Source organism: Mustela nigripes, chromosome 4, assembly GCF_022355385.1.
Source record: "Mustela nigripes isolate SB6536 chromosome 4, MUSNIG.SB6536, whole genome shotgun sequence".
Lineage (NCBI taxonomy): Eukaryota > Metazoa > Chordata > Mammalia > Carnivora > Mustelidae > Mustela > Mustela nigripes.
This window is the reverse complement of record NC_081560.1, coordinates 117167125-117188664: the sequence shown is the minus strand read 5'-3', so window position 1 is coordinate 117188664 and position 21540 is coordinate 117167125. Positions and strand designations below refer to the sequence as shown.

The 21540-nt window shown below is 48.3% G+C and overlaps 1 protein-coding gene across 1 annotated transcript in view; it reads left to right on the top strand.

Annotated features, from left to right (window-relative positions):
• Positions 1-21540, top strand: part of LIPA (lipase A, lysosomal acid type) — a 31786-nt gene that overhangs the window by 3050 nt on the left and 7196 nt on the right. The window contains exons 2-6 of the mRNA XM_059397400.1: positions 388-496; positions 3087-3204; positions 16696-16894; positions 17969-18078; positions 19552-19688. Of these exons, the coding sequence (XP_059253383.1) occupies positions 395-496; positions 3087-3204; positions 16696-16894; positions 17969-18078; positions 19552-19688 (666 nt within the window). The 5' untranslated portion in view covers positions 388-394. The remainder of the gene's footprint in view (positions 1-387; positions 497-3086; positions 3205-16695; positions 16895-17968; positions 18079-19551; positions 19689-21540) is intronic.

Sequence of the window (21540 nt, the reverse complement as noted above, 5' to 3'; positions counted from 1 at the left end):
GTGAGAGGGGAAAAGGTGGGTGGCTCACAGGATCTGGAATTTTGTGGATCTTCCTCTTTTCTTCAGGCTATTGTCTTCTAAGTCCTCTTCTCCATTTTTTCTCCAGAACAGTTTGGTGAACCTCATGGTGAGAGGGTTAGTGGGTATGCTGGGCTCCAGAGGTCACATGAAAACTGGTGGTGGCAAGTGGGGGCATTTCCTAGTAAAAGAATAACTTTTTTGTTTGTTTGTTTCTGATGTGGCTGGAGTCCTCTGTTTCCTATTTGCCCATGACCTGAGGTTTACTTGCCCTAAACCTGGTTCAGAACTTTTTATGGGAGCATTCATATACCAACATCATCTGTGTAGTGAAATTCAGACCAAATAACACTAGGCTATTTTCTACAGAAGGAAAATGCAGCTCCTGGGATTGGTGGTCTGTTTGGTCCTTGGGACCCTGCGTTCTGAGGTGTCCGGAGACAGTCTGGATCTGGATCCGGAGACAAATATGAATGTGGTAAGTTTCTCAAAGTCTCAAGGATGCTTTTAAAATGCTTCTGTGATGGGGCGCCTGGGTGGCTCAGTGGGTTAAGGCCTCTGCCCTCGGCTCAGGTCATGATCTCAGGGTACTGGGATCAAGCCCCGTGTGTGTGTCTTGGGCTCTCTTCTCAGTGGGGAGCCTGCTTCCTGTCCTTTCTCTCTGCCTGCCTCTTTGCCTACTTGTGATCTCTCTGTCTCTGTCAGATAAATAAAGTCTTTAAAATGCTTCTGTGACAGATGTCGAGGATTTTTTGCAACTCTATTACGTGGGTTACATGAAGCCACAAACTAATCTCTTTATATAGTATTGCACTTTTCACGTTCTCTGAATCTTAGATTCAGTTTGCTGACTTACCCCCAGGTAATGTGTATTTTTTTAATTTTTAAATTTTTTATTTTTTATAAACATATGATATATTTTTATCCCTAGGGGTACAGGTCTGTGAATCGCCAGGTGTATACATTTCACAGCACTCACCAAAGCACATACCCTCCCCAATGTCCATAACCCCACCCCCCTTCTCCCAACCCCCCTCCCCCCAGCAACTCTCAGTTTGTTTTGTGAGATTAAGAGTTACTTATGGTTTGTCTCCCTCCCAATCCCATCTTGTTTCATTTATTCTTCTCCTACCCACTTAAGCCCCCATGTTGCATCACCACTTCCTCATATCAGGGAGATCATATGATAGTTGTCTTTCTCCACTTGACTTATTTCGCTAAGCATGATATGCTGTAGTTCCATCCACGTTGTTGCAAATGGCAAAATTTCATTTCTTTTGATGGCTGCATAGTATTCCATTGCGAGGATGCGGAGAAAGGGGAACCCTCCTACACTGTTGGTGGGAATGCAAGCTGGTGCAACCACTCTGGAAAACAGCATGGAGGTTCCTCAAAATGTTGAAAATAGAACTGCCCTATGACCCAGCAATTGCACTACTGGGTATTTACCCTAAGGATACAAACGTAGTGATCCGAAGGGGCACGTGCACCTGAATGTTTATAGCAGCAATGTCCACAATAGCCAAACTATGGAAAGAACCTAGATGTCCATCAACAGATGAATGGATAAAGAAGATGTGGTATATATACACAATGGTAATGTGTTTTTTATGAACTGCACTTAACTGTTAAAACTACATATTTCTTAATGCAGGAAAAGAAAATTTTATAAGTTCATTTCATTTTTAAGTTAACTGAATTTGTTGAAAGAATGATAAAAATGTAGCAAGACTTGCCAAGAGTGTTACTACCAACTGCTGCTTTTATAATACCTTGAACAAGGAGTGTGATAGCAATGTCCAGGGAATACAGTTCGATACAAAAACCAAAATAATCTGAAATTTTTTTTTGTTAGAACCAATAAACAATATAATTTGTTGAGTAATTGTTGAGTAATTTCAAAGTTACTAATCGTAGGTAAACTATAAAACCGGGAAATACCTCGTTTAGGCATAAAATATTGGGAAAATACAAATGACTAAAGAAAGTAACTATTTTTTAGAATTGTTACTTCCTTTAGAGAGAGAGTGAGAAAGTGAGCATGGTGGGGAGGAGCACAGGGAGAGGGAGAGAAAGAATCTTAAGCAGATTCCACGCCCGGTGAGGAGCCGGATGCTGGCCTCGATCTCCCCACCCTGAGGTCATGACCTGAACTGAAATCAAGAGTTGGGCACTTAACTAACTGAGCACCCAGATGCCCCCAAAATAGCTACTTTGAAGCAGATGATGGCAGTGGCCCCACTGAAGAATCAAGCCCCTCTTAGAGGCAGATAAATCCATAGTGAGTCGAGAATTTAATCAGGGTCTTAAGGTCAAGGTTTACTTCTCGTCCCCAATTTTTTTCTTTTATTCCTCCCCCTCCTTTGAAGTTTTTTTTTTTTTAAACTATAAGAATGATACAATTAAATTCTTCCAAATACTTGGGCTAGAGAGGATAGTGAGCATTCACTTACATTAAATCTAGATAATCGAATTCTCCATATCCCACCGAACTCCCGATTAACCCTTGCTCCTTGGACTGGAGAAGTGATTTTGATCATACTTTCCTGTTTCTCTTCTCTTCTCATTCTTCAGCTCTTCCTTGCCATTGTGCATTCTAGTAGTGTCCTCTGTTAGCATTTGCTTATTAGTTCATTGATGAAAATGGATTAGTGCTATGCTCTGTTTCCCAGGACAGGACCTCTTAAAATGAAGATAGTGGTAGATTGTGATAGCTGGCATATTTAGAAAAGAAAGAAAGAAAGAAAGAACTGTGTTTATTTGTGAAGCCAGGATGGAAACAGAGAGGCCCAAAGCAGTGGTGAAATCAGACACATTTGGTGTCTAACATGCTTGAATGTCGAAACCAAGGGTAAGCACACGCCTGTCAGTGGGACAGACGGATAAAACAGGTGGGGATTTATTCTTGGATGGAATGTGCTGCTTGACGGAGCACACTAAAATTTCAGTAACAACTTTTCTTAAAGCCTGGAGAATGTCTGCTGACATCTTGTCTTCTTTGCCTGCTAATGTGGGAAGAACTTGTCCCATTCTGTCCAGAGATTTTCCAATATTCTTTCTCTCCATAGAGTGAAATTATCATTCACTGGGGTTTCCCTAGTGAGGAGCACTTCATCGAGACAGAAGACGGATATATTCTTTGCCTTCACCGTATCCCTCATGGGAGAAAGAACAATTCTGCCAAAGGTATGGGTGTTTCCGTGGTGAGGCAGGCACACTCGGAGAAGTACCGGTGTGGCTGGAATTTGGCTGGTTTTCATGTCTGTGACCAGGTTGAGATTTAACCTGGAAGCATTGAAATGGGGTTATTTTTTAGGCCAAAGTACTAAAAGTGTCACACGTACGCAAGGTCTATAAAAATACTTCTTGGAAAGAATCAAGGACTAGTTGTCTTAGTTCAGGTTTTGCTTAAGGATTCAGAGGTCAGTTTTATTTGAGGATATGCTGAAATCACTTTCTTTGTTATAAGAAAGCATCTTATTCCTGAAATGTTTTGAGCACTAAGGAGATAGCTTTTGGTGGTTGAAAATTAATCGATTGAATAGGCAAGGTATTCACATGGTTCAAAACTTTAAAGGAAATAAAAAGCCGTACGGTGAAATCTTCCCCCCATCTCGCCGTTCACCTCCCCGGGTCTGTGTGCATCCTTCTAAAATCTCTTGAATTTCTTTAGAAACAAATATAAACATAGTGATTCTTTTCCCCTGCTTCCGTTTTAATGCAAAAGCTGGAGTATAATGCATATTCTTTTGTTCATTGAATTTTTTACTTAATATTTTGGAGATCTTTCCATATAGTACATAGAAGACTTCACCGTTCAGTTCTGCAGACACAGGGTGTTCTGTCGCACAAGTTGTACCGTGACTTATTTAACAGAGATCCTAGGGATGGGCATTTGGGCTGTTTATAGTCTTCTGGTAGAAGACAGATCTTGCTGCTGAAAATTACCTTGTATGGGTACAAGTTTGTTTATAAGATCCACTTCCAGAAATGAAATTTTTGAGCCAGAGGATGTTGTTTACATTTGTGATTTTGATAGATACTGGTAAATTGCTTTCCACGTGGTCTTGCTCTAGTAGTTGCTCTCGCCTCGCTAGCAATATATGAAAGTTTGTAAAGCTTTGGAGATGTGCATTTATCTTCCCATAGCAAAACTGCAGTTTCCAGTTCAGATTAATGAATTTCTAGACAGACTACTTGAAATTGTTAAACATATGTCCGAATAAGGATCTCATCCCCATTCAATCATCTTTCCAGACTTACCTTATTCTTTACCATTTGCTCTTTCTGGAGCTTTTCCTTGGAAAACTGAGATGGACATGAAGGAAATTTGATGACGAGCTGTTCTTCAACTAACATTGTATGTGAGCAGAAGGGCCTTTTTGCCTCAATTTCTTCTCTAATTATTATTCAAAGCAAACTAAAAGCCTATGGTTAACATGAGCTTTGTAGTGTTATTCTTTATTTTTTTTTAAGATTTTATTTATTTATTTGACAGACAGAGATCACAAGTAGACAGAGAGGCAGGCAGAGAGAGAGGGAGAAGCAGGCTCCCTGCTGAAGCAGAAAGCACGACACAGGACTTGATCCAAGGAACCTGAAATCATGACCTGAGCTGAAGGCAGACACTTAACCCACTGAGCCACCCAGGGACCCCTATTCTTTTTTTTTCTTAATATAGTCTGCTTTGTCTATTTTTTCTCCAAAAAATTCTGACTATAAGAAGGCATTTCATAATGCTGAAGAAGCTGAGATAACCAGTGCTCTTCTTGAAATTTCCTTCCTCATTCTTGAGATGTTTATGGTTTCACATGTTATTAAGCTCCTTCTTGAGTGTTGTAAAAATGAGTAGTGAGCTGTAGTGAGGGCTTCTATCTTTTTTTCCTACTCAAACACATATAATGTATACTTTATTCCAGTGTGAACATCTGATCTTCCCTTTTTTTTAGTAAAAAAAAAGGGGGGGGGAGATTATCTTTGATTTCAGATTCTATATATAGAAGAATATGTACAGATGTCATTTTTCTTAAAAGTGGTTCATTGGCTCATAGAATTAGTAACGTGAGTCACTGTTAAAAGAAGCCCTGCTTGTGTTCCCTCTCTTGCTGTGTCTCTCTCTGTCAAATAAATACATAAAATCTTAAAAAAAAAAAAAAGTTTGGTAAAAACATGCTTAGAGAACACCACCCCCATCCCAGTCCCCAGGCTTTTCTCTCCCAACGGTTAGAGCAGAGGATGCCGCCTGCCAAACGTACGTGGGGACAAATGTCTGTACTCCTGCAGGGGAAGCACTGTGCTCCCCAAGGTGGGGGAAGTGAGCCCGAGTCTGGATGTGCTCCCGGTGGCAGGAAGGAACCAAGAGGGCTCAACGTGAGATCTGCCTCCGCGGCCACGGACGCCCACGTGATTTCGCCTCTGTGTGTCTTGGGATCTTCACCTGTAGCAAGGTTGATTGGCTGGGATGATCCCCAAGATCCCTTTTAGTCTTGGTCCCTCTGGTTCTATGGTTTCTAGTCCCTCCTCTGTTGTTGTCATTGGCAAGCATGCACGCTGCTGGGTCGGGGATACCCTTGGTCTCCAGAATGCGGAGCACAGGCAGAAAGCTCTCTGACTCTGGTGGCCACGAGAGGTCCCCACCTGCTCCCTGTGCCCTGCGGAGGTCTCCTTGTCAGCGCTGTTACTTTGGCTCACGGAAGCTGAACAGACAAAAAGAATTCCCAAGAGTCCCTGACACCCAACGTGGAGCTCCTCCTCTCGTTCGTGCTCCTCCCCTGACTTCGTCCTTTCCTAAGAACACCGTAGTCCTCCCAGTGATCCTGCCCTGGACGCTGCAGAATCGGTCTCGCCTCGGGGCCTCGAGCAGCCCCCGGGTCCTCCCTCGGCCGCGGGGTCGTGGGTCACGCGGCCCCAGTGCCTCTCTGCGCACGCGCACTCGGCAGGGCCGCCGCCCGGCTTACGCGCTCGGGACCATTTCACCAGACGCGCGGAGTCAGCTCACCACCCCGGAGAGGAGGCTTCAGCCACTTTCGTTTTGGAGGTTTGCCGTGTATCAGAAAAGGGAAGAATTTCAACACAAAAATTGTTCTTTAAGACACTAATGCTTTTGCTCCACCCACATATGATGCCCTGCATCTCTGCTGGTTACAGGGCATTGCAGGGTACCTTGAACTGTTTCCTTATTTACTGGGGAGACTTACCCCTTTTCAGTAGTTTTCTCCATTTCTGTGCTCTCCGGCGATGCGGCGCGACCTGAGTTGAAGCCGTGGGGTAGTGTCTTCGAGGCCGTCGCCCTGGTCCTCGGATCGTACTGAGCACCTCACTTAGAGATCACCTTTGGCCTTTATGGTCCCAGGGTTTGGCCACGTGGTTCCTCCTCCTCTCCCCGGTCTCCTCAGTCTTCTGTAGTTTTGCAAGAGGAAGCTTCTTCAAGCCCAGAGGTCGTTATAGGGTAGGACCACTCAGCCATCCTCAGGGCCCTCACACACGAAGTGACCTTCCTTTACTGAACCTTCTGTTTCTCCGTTGTCTGGACCGTTCGCACCACAGAACCCTGAGGCTCCCCTGGGGATGGGCAGGGTCTGTGTCTACTCGGCAGAGGAGACCTCAGGCCTGTCGGTGGCCAGCAGGGTGGACTCATTAGCGAAGGAGCCTTCATCACTTATGGTCTGTCCGGGTTTAAGCTGACACGTCAGCCTAGCTACGAGTACCTGAAGTGGTGTCTGCTGTAGGAGTGAGTCTCAAAGAGTGAGTCTCGGGCACTCGGAAATCCGAGTGAGGCGTTCCCGCTCTGCAGAGCCGCCTGGACTTCAGCGGACGACAGCTGCCTCTCGGATGCCGCGCACCCTGCCCACCACCTTCATAAAAACCGTTCTTTCCCTCCCACCAGGTCCAGCCTAACTGGCGGCTCTCCTGGATTGCTTGAGCGGGAAGGAGACGTTGTTCCTCTGAACTCCCCAGCCCCTCACTAACACCGCTCTGGACGCACTTTCCTTCTTCTGCCTTGGGAGGGTCTCACTTCTGTCCTTCCTCTCAGTCTGTCATCTACGTGTCCCTCAGCACAGTTGGCAGCACCGTGCCCTCTGCCTGGCTAGGCTGACTGAGAGAGTTCAGAATCGGGGTTCTTAATGGCATGAAAGCAAGCACCATCTCTCGAGCGAAATGGCACCAAACCCTATGCACACACATGTATTCCCTACGTGTGTAGAGTGTGTATGGATCCAGTAAAGGATACGCTGATTTAGACGATCATTTGCCTGTCTGGTCAGACCCCTGCCAACTGGTCAGCTTGGAACACCTCTTCAGAAAGCTCTTAGCGGCCCGTGGAACCTGTGTGTGTGCTTCTCGGGGTTACGCCGTCTGTCAAGTGTTGAGTTACCCCTGCTCTGTACTGACTCCAAAAGGGAATTGAAATTCAGAAATTCATCCTTAATAGGGAAGTGGTACTCTTTTCACATGCTCAGCCTTATTCCAGAAAGTCATGGGATGTTAGTGGCACTAGAAGGATTGCAAGGCCCCATGTGAGCCGAGGGTTCGGAGAGTTTTACATTTTTAACATACCTCCTTATGCATTCCAAGGTATAGTCCTTGGGTTCTGGAGCCTGTGTGCTAAATGAACACCCTCGTTTTACTGTGTGAGAGAGAAAGACTTTGGCTTTAAGGCAAAGAATAGTAGCCCAGCCAGTCTAACCCCAGAGCCAGTGTTCTTTGGACTAGAGGATGCGACCTTATGTAACAAGTATTGAGCAAGTTGATCCCATGATAATTAGATTTTTATTTTAGTTAAGTAAAACAAGGAAATGCATATTGTCTTGCCTAAAATAGAACAGCGACTACAACAAGTCAGACTTCTTGCCTAACTGGGAAATGTATTGTTCATAAAAATTGTCAAAGCATCTACAGTGGGTTATTTATATCATATTGTGGATATACATACATGCATGCATACATGCAGATATGATACATACGAAGTCTGATAGAATCTATGGTAGGTATCTGGTGGCCTAATGAGTGAAATGGTGTTCTGGGACATGAGTAATCATCTTCAGGAAGTTTGAACTTCACCTTGCAAAGACACCCCAAAGACGGTTTGCCCCTTGAGCTCTTTATGTCATAACTGAAAATTCATGGTCTGGCTTATGAATTAGATCTTTGGACAGAAAGGCCATTGACTTGTATTCTCCTTTGATTGTTACAGGATTCTGACTATTTATGGATTTTCTGTTCTTCTCTTCTATGTAGTTCCTGAAGGAAACGTCTCTCTGAGTAAATACTGTGTTCCAACAGACTTCCCAGAGCCCTGGGTGGGCCGACACGTAATTCCTTGCCTCCCAGCAACACTGGCCAGATGTAGGGTCATGACTGGGTGCCCTGGCTTGTGGACTCTGACCAACTGAACTCCCATTGAGCTGTGCTTGGCTCTGATGGCTCGCCAGGTAGTGGATTCCATTCATACCTTTGCCTCCTAGAGCGGCATGAGCCAGTGAGACCTCCAGCTATCTCCTCCCCTGTGCTGGTTGGGACAGGAGCAGAGAGTCAGGCTAGAAGGGGAAGAGAGTGTCCTTTTAGCATCTTGCTCTCCTGTACCCTCCCCGTCTTGCTCCCGGTTAACTGGTCTCACCTACCAGTTCTCAATCCCCACCCTCCTCAGCCTCTTGGCCACTTCTTCAGGGAGCACTCCCCAGGCACTCGTTCTCGTGGCTCCCTGGGTATGTCCTTCCCAGCACCGAGGGCAGGAAGACCATAGGTCATGACAGATTATGTAGGTGACGGTGTACGTGATTTCTACTTCACTAGTCTGGAAGCTCTTTGAGGCCGAAGCGGCTTCTGATGTTTGATCGTCACTGCAGCCAAGGCTTCGGTGTCTCCCAGAGCTCCTCTGGGGCCGGGCCCTCCTGGGACGCGGCAGAGCAGGGCATCCATGGCCAAGCCGTGCTGGTGGAGGACTCGGTCCTGCTAGCTCAGAGCCAGCCACAGGTGCAGGTGGGGGCATCCTGCACTGGGCGTGGAATCTGAGGCCGGACCCCTTGTGTGTGTGCAGACGGTGAGGGAGCGTGTTTGCGTCCCCGGCCTGGGGTTTATGTTCCTGCTCTACTACCATAACCAGGTGTGTGACCTTGGCAGTTTACATAATTAACCTCTTCATCTACTAACCAGGAAGAATAACACATATTTCATGGGGTCCTGTGAAAATTAGGTGCAAGGAGACCCATAAAACATCTTGTGTGGTACACTTGAAGCTCTAGTTTCTGTTTTTAATGGGAAAAGAAAAGACACTTGCCAGTCATCTCCTTTGTCTGCTTCCTCAGTAGCGAGCACCTCCGACAGGGAAGGTGTGATCATGGAATGTTTATATCCCCCTGAATTCCTGTGTTGAACTCTAGCACCCAATGTGGTGGGGTTCAGAGGTGGGGCCTCTGGGAAGTGACTCTGGGTGAATGGGATTCGTGCCCTTCTAGGAAAGAGACCCCAGGGAGCTCCCCTGCCCCTTTTGTGAGGACACAGTGAAAAGACAACTGTCTGTGAGCCAGGAGGGGGTCCCCAGAAGACACCAGATCAGCCAGAGCCTCCATCTTGGACTTCGCAGCCTCCGAAAGCATGGATAGAATTTTTCTTGTTCCGAAGCCGTGCGGCCTGTGGTTTTCTGTCGTAGCAGCCTGAATGTGTGGATGCGGAATGTAGTCTACACTGTAAGAAAAGGAGAAAGATGTCTGTGTCAGGATTTGTGGGCTGCGCACAGACGGCACTGAAGGGAGATGGAGCGAGAGAGGAGTGACTGTGTCTGGGGCTGAGAGTCCCCGTGCCTGGCCACTGCCTCGTGGTGCACGTGCATCTCTGGGCCTCTCCATTCCTTCTGCTCATGGAGTGTTCGGATGTAGCTGGGTAATTCCCAGCATCCGACCAACAGTGAGACTGCGTGAACGCAAGGTACCACAGCGCGAAGCCCCCCAGAGGCAGGCGGTGGCCTGGCGAGGGACAGACAGAGCCGAAAGGCAGCTTTGTGTGCACCTGAGTTTGGTTCCCAGCACCACGGCGTGCCGGCCGTGTGCACGCTGGGGTGAGAGCTTCTCTCTGGGCTCGGAGTCTCCATCTGTCTGGTGGGGGGAGTGGGTCAGAGGCCCTGTGCCCTCTGAGTACACAGTAGGCTAATAAGGCGGCACCTCGGAGAGTGCGAATGGTGGGGTGTGCTTTCTTTCTTGACTTCACCCATTCCTTCACTATGGCATTAGTTCCACAGTCTCCCTGAGCCAGCAGCACGTGCCGGACTCCGCATGGGGTGCTAGGGACGCTGCCGGGGTTCACTTGGCCCAGATCTCTGGCCTCACATTGTTCAGTGACCACGGAGGCTGTGGCTGGTCGGGGGAGGTTGGGTGGTTCTGCAGCCTGCCCTGAGATCTGAGCACGGTCGTGTCCCCTCCTGCAGAGGGTCACCCCTCTTCAGCAGGGCGACCTCAGAATGTGAGCGATCAGGCTTTCTGAGCACTTCCTGGGGAGGGGCCTTGGTGGGGAAGTGAGTTCACACACACCTCTATCCCTGTTACAGGTGAGGAAACCAGGGCTGTAGGGCGTGGTGAGCTTGCTGGTGCTAGGGCAGCGGGCTTAGGACCAGGCTCCTACCCACGCAGCCGTGGGGATGCTGGCAGTGCCCCAATAAAGCCACGGTGTGGGAGGTGCCCTGTGTAGGTGACCTGTGCATGGCTTCTGTCGTGGAAATTCCTGGCAACACCTGCTTTGGAGATGAGCTCCTCCTCCTCATTCTCTCCAGTGACTCTAAGCATTATGACCAAGGCTTCCCACTACTATTTGCTGATAGAGCTTGTGGCTGTGTTTGGAGGCCAACGCCTCAAGCCATCATTAAGGGCAGGAATTCACTCCATTGTCCCTTGCTTTGAATAAACAGAGGTCTGCTCTTCATAATCCTGGAGAAGGAGCTCTGCAACAACCTCCAGGGCCTGTCCCATGTCAGCCAGGGATCTCCTGGTCTGGCCTCTCTCTGGCCAATTTAGGCAGCGTGTTCTCGGGGCCAGGCTGGTGGAGCTGAGGGCGGCCGTGCTTCCCTTTGGATGAAGCCGCCTTGAACCCAGCTGTGCGTGGGCTGCCTCAGAAGAGCAGATGGAACCTGCCGAGAATACATCCTTGCCGGCTCTGCCCCTGGAGTTCCTGGTCCCCCAGGTCGGGAGCTGGGCCAGAAACGTGTGGTGTTGAAGTGCTCCGGGTGAGTCTGGCAAGCAGCCAGTTCTAGAGAAGGGTGCTTGGCTTGCTTCGAAGTGGCTGGGTTCACACAGAATACTTGTAAGCACACCTCTTTCCCCTGCCACGTTATTCTTTAACGACATGGGTGTTTTTTGGAGTAGGGGTTAAAGCAGTGACTTTGGGATGAGAAGAGCTTGGGTGAGTGTGTAGGTCACTTAAGCGCCCTCTCCCTGCAGGCATCGGTTCCCTTATGGGTAGCACAGGGGTGGGTGTTCGCGTCTCTGCTGTGACAGCATAATCCACGTGGAACGCAGCACCAGATCCGTGATCGGGAGCCATTGTGACAAATATCGGTAATCGCTGAAATTAACCCGATGCTAGAAGGCTGGCTGCAGTCTAGCGTGAGTAGCTGGGGAAGGTTCAGAAGTCTCTGGTGACCTGAATTCTGTCTCAGGGATGGTCGGTGCTGGCCCCGGACTTCGGGCTTGTGCACAGTTGGGGGCTGACTTTGCTGGGTCAGAAGCTCGCTCCAATTGTCCGGTCCCGTGGATGGTTGCAGGGGCTCTGAAACCAGGGGCGATTCTGACTCTGCATTCCTCCATGCGACACGGCAGCAGTGTGTGTGCGCTGTAAGCATGTCCTCGTGGCCCCTCTGTCTCTAATCTGCCGTGGCACAGGAGCAGGAGTAGGGGGAGCCCATAGGTGACTCGTAGCCTACCTTCTAGGCTATTCTGGAAGGTTTTAGGTCATGCAGGCTCCTTCCAAAGCAGCAAGGAGCCCAGCCTCTCTCTTCCTTAGGCCCGAAGACATACTCCCACCTGTCTGTTCTGGTTCGGGGTTGCTGTCTATAGGGAGATTCCTTAGCCATACTGTGGATCAAAACACTATAGCTCTATTGTCTTACAGTTCTGGAGGTCAGAGGTCCTAAGACAAAGACACTGGTAGGGCTGCATTCCCTCTGGAGGTTCTAGGGGAAAATCTGTTTTCTTGCTTTTCCCAGCATCGTGAAGCTGCCCACACGCCTTGGCTTCTGACCCCATGCCCCACCTTCAAAGCCAGCAGCAAAGCATCTTCCACCAGTCTTTCTCTCTCTTGTTCTCTCTGGCTCTCCTGGCTCCCACTTAGAAGGACCCCTGCTAATCCAGGGTGCTCGCTCCGTCTCACAATCTTTAATCACATCTGCAAAGCCCCTTTTACAATGTAAGCTGATACAGTTACAGGTTCTGGGAATTAGGATGTGGACACATCTGGGGGTCCAGTATTTTAGCCCACCACCCAGTTGTTTGGTGATAATGCATGCAAGGTGCTTGGCATGGCGCCTAACACAGTCTGCACTTAGTATGTTCCTGCTGTAACCGTGATTATGTTATCCTGGCTAAGGGATGCCCTTGATTGTATCTTTCTTCACAGTGCTTGTGTTCTGATAATATTTTATGACCTTTGTGTATTTATTATGATTATGAGCGACTATTATTCGTTGACCTTTACTGTGTATCAACTGTGGCACGATTCCTGCTTTGGAAAGTAGCACTTAGACTTTAAGAGGTTGAGTAAATTTTACAAGCGTTCACAACTAGTGAGAACCAAGGTTTGTTTTATGCCAACACCTGACCTTGGTGACCTCATTTTATTGTCCTTATGCTTCTTGGACTCAGCTGATTTCACCCTGTTGGAGCACAGTGGACGCCTGACCACACAGCGCCCTGGTGGAGAAGGCCAGGGCCTTGGTAGGCAGGAGGGTCTTTCCCACGCACAGTCTGCTTCCTCCTGCGAGACTGTGGGCTCAGCACATCTGTTTTCAGAGCCTGAAATCCTCTCCTTGCTTCCACCCACATTTGGACCAAGTCATGCAGCACACTCCTCGCACCGGCTCTGAGCTATTGAGGTGACTTTTGGCCCTCTCTGGGGGGGTGGGCTTCTAGGCCCTCTCCTCAGCCCCCGGCTCTCCCAGAGCTAGAGACCAACAGGCCAGCTCGGGGCACAACCAAGGAGCCAGCCCTTGTCCCATTGTGTTAGTTTGTCACTCAGACAGAGCAGACCGTAGGTGCTGGAGTGTGTGGCCTGGGCCAGGGCTTAGGCACCCTCCCTGAGCCGGGGAGACTGGCTACCGCGTCCCTATCTCCTTCTCTGTGCCTCCATCCACCCGAGATTACTTTCTTCCGAGCACCCAGTCTAGCTGCCTCCCAGATAAGTTTCCCTCTTCAGCCTGTCCTTCTCCAGGGGCCTCTGTATGCTACAGAATGACTTCTCTCTTGGTAACCTTCTTTTTATGGCAAAGCGGTGAAGAGCATGGACCCTGGCATCAGACACTCCCGGTTCGAATCCCATCTCCCCCTTTTAGCAGCTCTCGCTCAACCTTGGGTACAGTACTTGACTTCTCTCAGGCGCTGGGCCCTGTTCTGTTTTCGGCATGGTCCTGAGAGCCTACGAGTGCACAGTAATGGCGAGTTGCTCCTAAGTCTGCTTCTCTCAGCCAGGTGAGAAGAAATTGAATATGACTAATTCACTGAAAGATATGGATGGCGGTAGGACTGAGACTCCTGGAGAGAAACTTCTTGTCCAGCAAGTGCTTAAGTTCTTGCCTGGTTGCGGGAAGGGAAGGAACGACTTGATACCTTCCTTCCTTTCCCCTGGTGGGAGCAGGTGAGGGAAGCCACAGGCGTGTGGGCAGACCTGTCTGCAGTGTCCTTCTGCAGTCACCGATCGTAAGAGGGAAGGCACTAACCTTCTCATACCACTTTGCCACCCCAGGCCGGGCTTTGTTAATGTTTTGTCTGTCTGATGGAATCATGGCTGCTGGAAGCCCAGTGGGGCTCTTTGGTTCTAGAAGGAAAGGAAGCTGGCCCAGACTGGAAGGGTGTGGTCTGCACAGCGTTCCTCACGTCTCCAGGTCAGACAAGGCCCTGACCTTTACCAGTGGTCCCTGACCCCGCATGGTATCCAGCTGCTGCAGGGGGCTGTTGGTGTGTGCTTTGGGGTCCTGTCCATCTGTGCCCTGGGCAGCCTGTTTTGCTCAGATGTGGCCAGAGGGTTGCCTGGATTGGCCTGTCTTGCTGGTCTTTTGAGACCAAGTCTTATTCCTCCTGGCACGGCCCCAAAGCACAGTTGAGGAGAGCCAGGGTCTTACTATGCCGAGGGGGTTTTGAACACCACCGTGGGGCTCCCCGGCGCCCTTCCCATGGCGTTGCCCAGTTACCCTGAGCCATCATGCCTCTAGTCACTGTCCCCACAGGACAGCTCTGCTGAGGAGCCCCCAATCCTTAAAACACATCTCATGAACTACGATTTCAAGATGAATTAATCTCAGTCACTGTTACTGCATCACTGAAGTGTACCTGAACTTTCTATGATGACTCTTATCCCCCCACTGGAGTACGGTTTTCGCTGAGCCAGTCTCAGATGCCGTGGGTCCCCCAGGGCCTCATCTGAGGAACTCTCTCACCAGGTGGTCCTGGTCACGTAGCACCAGAATGGGTACTGAAGACAACAGTGTGCTCACCAAGCTGCCCCAGTCTTGATCGATTTTGCTTTCTATTCTCTCTCCCCTGGGGGAAGGTGGAGACGTGGCCCCGGCCGTGCAGGGGGCTGCTGGATGTCATTACAAAATCACGAGTCATGATTTTGCCTGGCAGGCTGTCCTGCTGCTCTATAGACACGGGGAGCAGCGTCCACACAGCATGACTGGGGGTGGTGTTCATGCTGTGAAGTGTTTGGACGGAGCCTCCTGGGGTTGTGGGGAGAGCCCACGGGCTTCAGAGGGACAGTCCCTTGAAAAGCAATCCATTGGTTACCAAATCCATCGTAGGACAGAAACAGGAGGAAACATGGGTCGGTTCACTTCCCATCTGTCCGCATGGATCTTTCTTCCCATTTCTCCGTGGTATTTCTACACCCCTTCTTGATTGTGCAACTCGTCGCTGTCCAGCTGCTGTCGAGAGTAGTCTGTTGCTTTGTGCTTTGCTTTTTTTCCCCTTCCAGGCTGGGTTATGAACTTTTCTGGGCTGCCACAGGCCTTGTTGTTGTCGATGGCTGAATTACTGCAGTGAATTATTTGACCACTCAGCAGTCAGCTTCCCCAGCCCCCAGCGTCTCCCTGTCCTAACTAACGGGTGGAGGGCAAAGGGAGCTCTTACTTTGTGATCTGTGTGTCTGTCCCTTCATTACCTCATTTATTTCTGTTGACAGTCATTGATGGAACGGAGACTCAGCTGGCTGGGTGACGATAACGAGCTAATGTATACTGAGTTCTTACTGTGTATCAGGCACTTAGCTAAGAACTTTTCATGTCGTATCTCCTAGCTCGTTACTCCTTATAAAGTGCGCATGACATTTCCCTGCTACAGCGGATGACCAGTCTCGGAGGGTGTTGAAGTGTTTTGCACGTGTCTAAAGTTGGAGAGGACAGGTTCACACCAGGTGTGTCTGTCTCTAACACTCATGGTCAGTCTAACAGCTCCGGGACAGGGAATGGTTTTCTTCCTGTGTTTGTTCTAGGCCATGTCCCCAGTTCTGGAAATGCCTGGCACATAGTTGGTGTTTAGTAAATGCTTGTTTAACAAATGACTAAATGGTCTTAACATAATGTAAACAGGCAGAGGTCATGTCTCTGACCTCTGGTCAAGAGTCTCTGGCTCCTGATTCTTTTTTGTTTTTCTACTACATCACTGTATAGGTGAGTAGAAGAATAAAAAGTAAAAAGTAAATAAAAGAATACATATGTAAATAAAAGAATATGTGATAATCTTTTTTAAAAAGATTTTTTTTTTTATTGAGAGAGTGAGCATGAGTGGGGGGAGGGGCAGAGGGACAGGGAGAGGCAGACTCTAGGCTGAGCAGGGAGCTGGTGGTGAGACTGACTCCAGGACCCTAGGATCATGACCTGAGCTGAAGGCAGACGCTCATCCAACTGAGCCTCCCAAGTGCCCCTGTGTATAATCTTTTCCTGTCTTTTGATTTATTTCGTTAGGATACATGGTAAGAAATGTAATTTCTGGAGCAAATACATTATAGAAACATTTCATCAGGTTTTAAGAATATAGTAACAATTTTTTTTTAAAGATTTTATTTATTTATTTGAGAGAGAGAGAGTGAAAGAGCATGAGAAGGGAGAAGGGAGAAGGTCAGAGAGAGAAACGGACTCCCCAGGGAGCTGGGAGCCCAGTGCTCCCAATCTTGGGACTCCAGGATCATGACCTGAGCCAAAGGCAGTCGCTTAACCAACTGAGCCACCCAGGCGCCCTATGGTAACAATTTTCTAGGTTAAGTCAATGCTTCTGGTTATTAGTTATGCAGAATGGTCTGTTTTTGCTACTACTTTGCCAGCACTGTTTAGAAAGATACTCTTGACCGATGTTATATGAGAGTACATTGCTACCTCGACATTTTGATTTGTTTTTGTCTCATTATGTGCTTTGCGATCTTTTATGAATTATCTGCTCAGCAAGATCTCACTTACAGTGAGGTGCTGCAAACATGGCTGTTTTCCAGGTCTTAAGCCAGTGGTGTTCCTGCAGCACGGCCTTCTGGCAGACTCTAGTAACTGGATCACAAACCTGCCCAACAGCAGCCTGGGCTTCATTCTGGCAGACGCTGGTTTTGACGTGTGGATGGGGAACAGCAGAGGGAACACTTGGTCTCGGAAACACAAGACTCTTTCAGCTTCCCAGACTGAATTCTGGGCTTTCAGGTACGTTTGAATTGATGATGACCAGGTCTGTTTCTTTAGCACCCTTAACACAGACACCTCCGGGGTTGGGGGCAGATCGATGGGCAACTCAAGATTGTAGGAGAGGAGAAGCTGATGGCTTGTGAAAGGTTTTAAACCTGGTGAGAAATTTAGTAAATCGCAGTCAGGTAAATTATCAGTAAATAATTGCATTTTAAGAATCAGATTCATTTATGGATTTTTAGTTATTTTGGCATTCCAGGTTGTGTGGGACCAGCTGGATAAATCGTGTCCTAGGACCTTCTTCCTTCCTCCATCAACACGCACTGTTTTCGGTTTCCAGAAATTGTCCTCTCCTCTCTGTTGCTTCTGGCTCTGCCTCTTACTCCCCGAGTGACCTTGCACTTGTTGCACAAGCCTTCTGTGTGTCAGTATTCTTTTTTGTAAAAGGGGCAAACAAACACCTGTCTCATGAGGTCGGCGGGAGAATCAGAGGCAAGGGTGCAGGGAGAGAGCCTGGAGTGTTGCACGTGGCGGTAACAGTCTGCTCGCGCATCTCCTAATGACAAGCAGCCCCCAGTGCATGGGTGCAGGGTGGGGTCTTGGTACCTGGTATCAGAGAAAGTCAGAGCTGTGGACTCCTTCAGGCTTGTTTCCGAACCACAGCTTCCCTAAGGACAGGATATGCAAGAACAGGAGCTTTTCCCAAGGCATGTGCGATGACATGTGTGTTGTCTCACCATTTGTAATAGTGAAGGTCCGAAACTACCAAGTCCCATCAGCACTGAATGGACAGATGGAGTGCTGTGTGTTTACAGAATGAATGGCCAGTGGCCACACAACAGTGTGGGCATAGCCTACCGTTGGACCTCACTTACAGAAACGTTCGAGAATGGGTAAAACTAACTGATGCTTTTAAAGAGGAGGATGGTGGTGAGGGGTCTACACAGTCCTGTTAATGTCTCCTGTGCTCAGTGCTGCTTTTCCCCGTGGGGCCCCTCTTTCGGGCACTTGTCCCACCGCACCCTTCCCATTTGCGTACAGTTGTGTTTGTGTGTGACGTCTTAATGAAAGCCTTCCTTTTGTGGATTCCAGTTTTGATGAAATGGCAAATTATGACCTACCAGCTTCGATTAACTTCATTGTGAATAAAACTGGCCAAGAACAAGTGTATTATGTGGGTCACTCTCAAGGCACCACGATAGGTATGTATGTGATAAAGACTAGAGCTTGACCGAATGTGTCAGTACGTAATACAGAGTCTGTGTCTGTTCTTAGAAGTAGAATGTGAAAAAGTAATGTTAGTTTGCATAGAGGTGTTTGAATACTGAATAGGGAAGGGCAGGGAATTTGGGGTAATAATTCACCTTCTCTGGAAATTCAGACTTTTGTATCAATGGCTGGATGACGTGTATGGTACTCTTGACACAGAAGGAATTGATGGGAGTCACAACCTAGTACGAATTTTCCTGGATTATCTGTGGGGATGTGAGAGGCCAGAAAACAAGGGGGTTCTAAGTGCAGAGACTTTTAAACAGAAAATAAGAAAATACACTGACTCTTAAGGGGAATCAGACTAACCGCAAACATGCCATGTTATGCTTCATTTCTAAATAGTTGCTAAAAGTCGTACGCATTTTTTATTTATACTGATTATAAAAGGAAAGTGTGTTCGTTTTATGCAAAAATAAAACTGACCCAGGTGGCTCAGTCAGCTAGGCGTCCAGCTCAGTTTAGGTCTTGATGTCAGGGTCGTGAGTTCAAGCCCCGTGTTGGGCTCCATGCTCAGTGTGGCGCCTACTTAAAAATTTTTTTCCTCAAAGTTTAAAGAAAATAAAAATTACCTGTAATTCTAGCAAATAAGAGTTCCACTGATTAGGCCTAGGGACCTGTCCCATAATTTATTTAATTCCTTCTTTTAGTATGTGCTAAGATTAGTGTCTGTGTTTCTAGCACACAACCTCCATACATTCCTAAAAGCACAGTCAGTCAGTGAAAGGTAGGTGTGCTCCTAAGAGTCCTAATGTGTTTGGTTCCATGTCTGCACCCCTATTGCCTTGGAACACTTAGCCGGTTTGAGAGGCTACAGACAGAAGGCAACACCCATGGGTGTATCTTCCTTATGAGTGGAGTTAAGGATTTTTCTTCATTTGTAATCCTTGTCCCATGACTTGTCTACTTGTGGCCTTTGCCCCAATGCGTTCTACAGGGACACTCTAGGGCCAAGTTCAAGGCAAGGAGTGACCCAAGAGGAGGCTAAAAAATATTTTAGCACTAGAGCATTCTCAGTGTGTAAGTCCCTTTTGAGTCACTGGCAACTGATCTGAAGGCCTCTGACGTTGTTCCTGGGGTGGTGGGGCTGGGTGGGCAGCCCCCTTAGGGAGAGACTTTCCTTCGCTCAGCTAACATGACTAAGGGAACAGGGACAGATTCTGGCTCTTTTCCAGTGCACATGTAGGTTGAAGAGTGAATGGAGCACTTAACAAGTACTTGATTTACTAGTTTAATCACACTCTGTGCAAACAAAGTTCAGAGGCCCCGGTGTGAGCTGTCTCCTGGTTGCGGGGACATTGCTTGCATGGTCCTTAGGCTGCCACTAGAGGGCAAAACGCACGACCGCCTTTCCTGAGAGAGTCCTACAGGAGGAAATTCCTATTATCTTCCTTTTGTTCCCACAGGTTTTATAGCATTTTCACAGATTCCCGAGCTGGCCAAGAAGGTTAAAATGTTTTTTGCCCTGGCTCCTGTGGCTTCAGTCGAGTTCTCTACGAGCCCACTAACTAAATTAGGAAAATTGCCAGAATTTCTCTTGAAGGTACTTGGACTCCCCCCCGCCCCGACCCCTCTCTTGCCCCACAAACTACCTTTTCAGATCTGAAGAATTGGCCTCTAGAGGGTTCTTCCTCCTCTATGGTTCACTATTGATGGCACGGTGGGGCTGCTTTTCCCCAGGGTGTATTTAAGCCCTTCATCCCTACTTCCAAGTCCTGGGGAGTCAGGGAAGGTGTATCACTAATTCTACAAGAGAGACCATCTCCTTGTTAACTTGGCAGCACTCTTCACCCACCATGCAAAGGGAGCATAAGGAAGTCCGGGAGAAGCGGCTTAAACTCCTGGAGTTGCCCTTTCTCACACAGTGAGCCGGCAGGTGGGAGCAAGCAGGGCATGGCGGAGGGAGGGCTTGCTGTTCCCGCATGCCTGACCCTGGCCACAGTGAAGGCTATCGGAAGACACTGTTCCTATTACATTTAATAACGTGGCCCCTAACACAAGCCGGTAACCTCCTTGAGACTCAACCCTAGAACGGCGTAGCCCCCAAGCTCTGCTGAAGGAGGAAGCAGTTTTCAGGAGGACGAGTTGAGAACCAGCTGAGGCCAGATGGTCCGTCATGCACACACTATCTGTGTTTGATGTATGGTACATTGATATGCACTCATGAATTCCCATACAGGAGCATCAACATATCGGCCATTTAAGACAAGTTCACAGGGAATACAGACCATCCTGTGACCTCAGTATCTGACCCTCCCGTAAGGTGGGTTCTCCACACTGGGGTCCAGACACATAGATGAGATGTGGCCCTCTCTGACCGAACTTACCTTTAATGTCTCGGGTCATAGAAGCTTCAGCTTTCATTATAAACCATTCAGAGATTGCAAGTAACGTCCCCTTCCATTACCAGGGTCGCTCTCACTCCTTCCTCAGAGTTGAACACAGGGCTCAGGGTGGGTCTTTTCCTCTAGACCTTGCGTGTGAATTTAAACAGGTTCTGCAGATGCATTTTTCAGGGTGGGAGAGCTATCACGTTATTGCATAAAACACCGTCACATTCTAGAAGGCCGTGTAGCGAGTACTTCATTAATTCGGGACTATCACTTCCCTAGGTCGTTGCTCCTTTGCCCTTGCCATGTCCCTGTGCCCTTCCTCCCGAAGACCTGCATGGCTGTGTCATAGGAGGGTTTCTGATGTAATTTAATCCTTGGAGATTGTGCTTTAGTAGCTGTGTAGTTACAGACACCCCCCCTCCCCTGCCACCAACTCCCCACCTTCGAGATGGTAGCTCACTGAATCTGGAGATGGGCCCAACACCTGCATTTTCACAAAGCACAACACCGAATCCTAGTGTCCACAAACAGACTGGTCTTTGGGAGTCACTGTCCCCGATGGTGGTGTTTTCTAATATCCTAGGACAGTGACTGAGGGAAAAAGTAAATGCTCTGGGAAATCCACGTGGCCTCCACAAAAGCTTAGTGCCCTCACTCTTGGAAAACAAAGATTATAAATTAGAAAGGCATCAAGATTGATCTGAGCGGGCCTGTAAGTGCGTAAGGTGAATTTTACTTTCCCTGCATGTACTGTCCTGCTCACATGGAGTTCCCAGGAGAAGGTCACAGTGGCATTCAGGTCACTTTGGGGAAGCTCGAGGTCAACTTCACGTCCGTGGTCAGTCAGGAGGAAAGGGTGGCTTATTGCCCTCTAAGTCGGTGATGCAGTGTCCTCTTGTTTTTAGGAGAGAACCTCACAAATATCTGCATTTATCACATGTGACCGTTACCTAGACTCAAAGCCAGGAGTTTTAAATAACGATGCCGTTTCCCACAGTATGACCCTCTCTGCACTCAGTATTCCTCAGTTCTGCCCAGCTACCCATCCTGTGATTAGTTAGG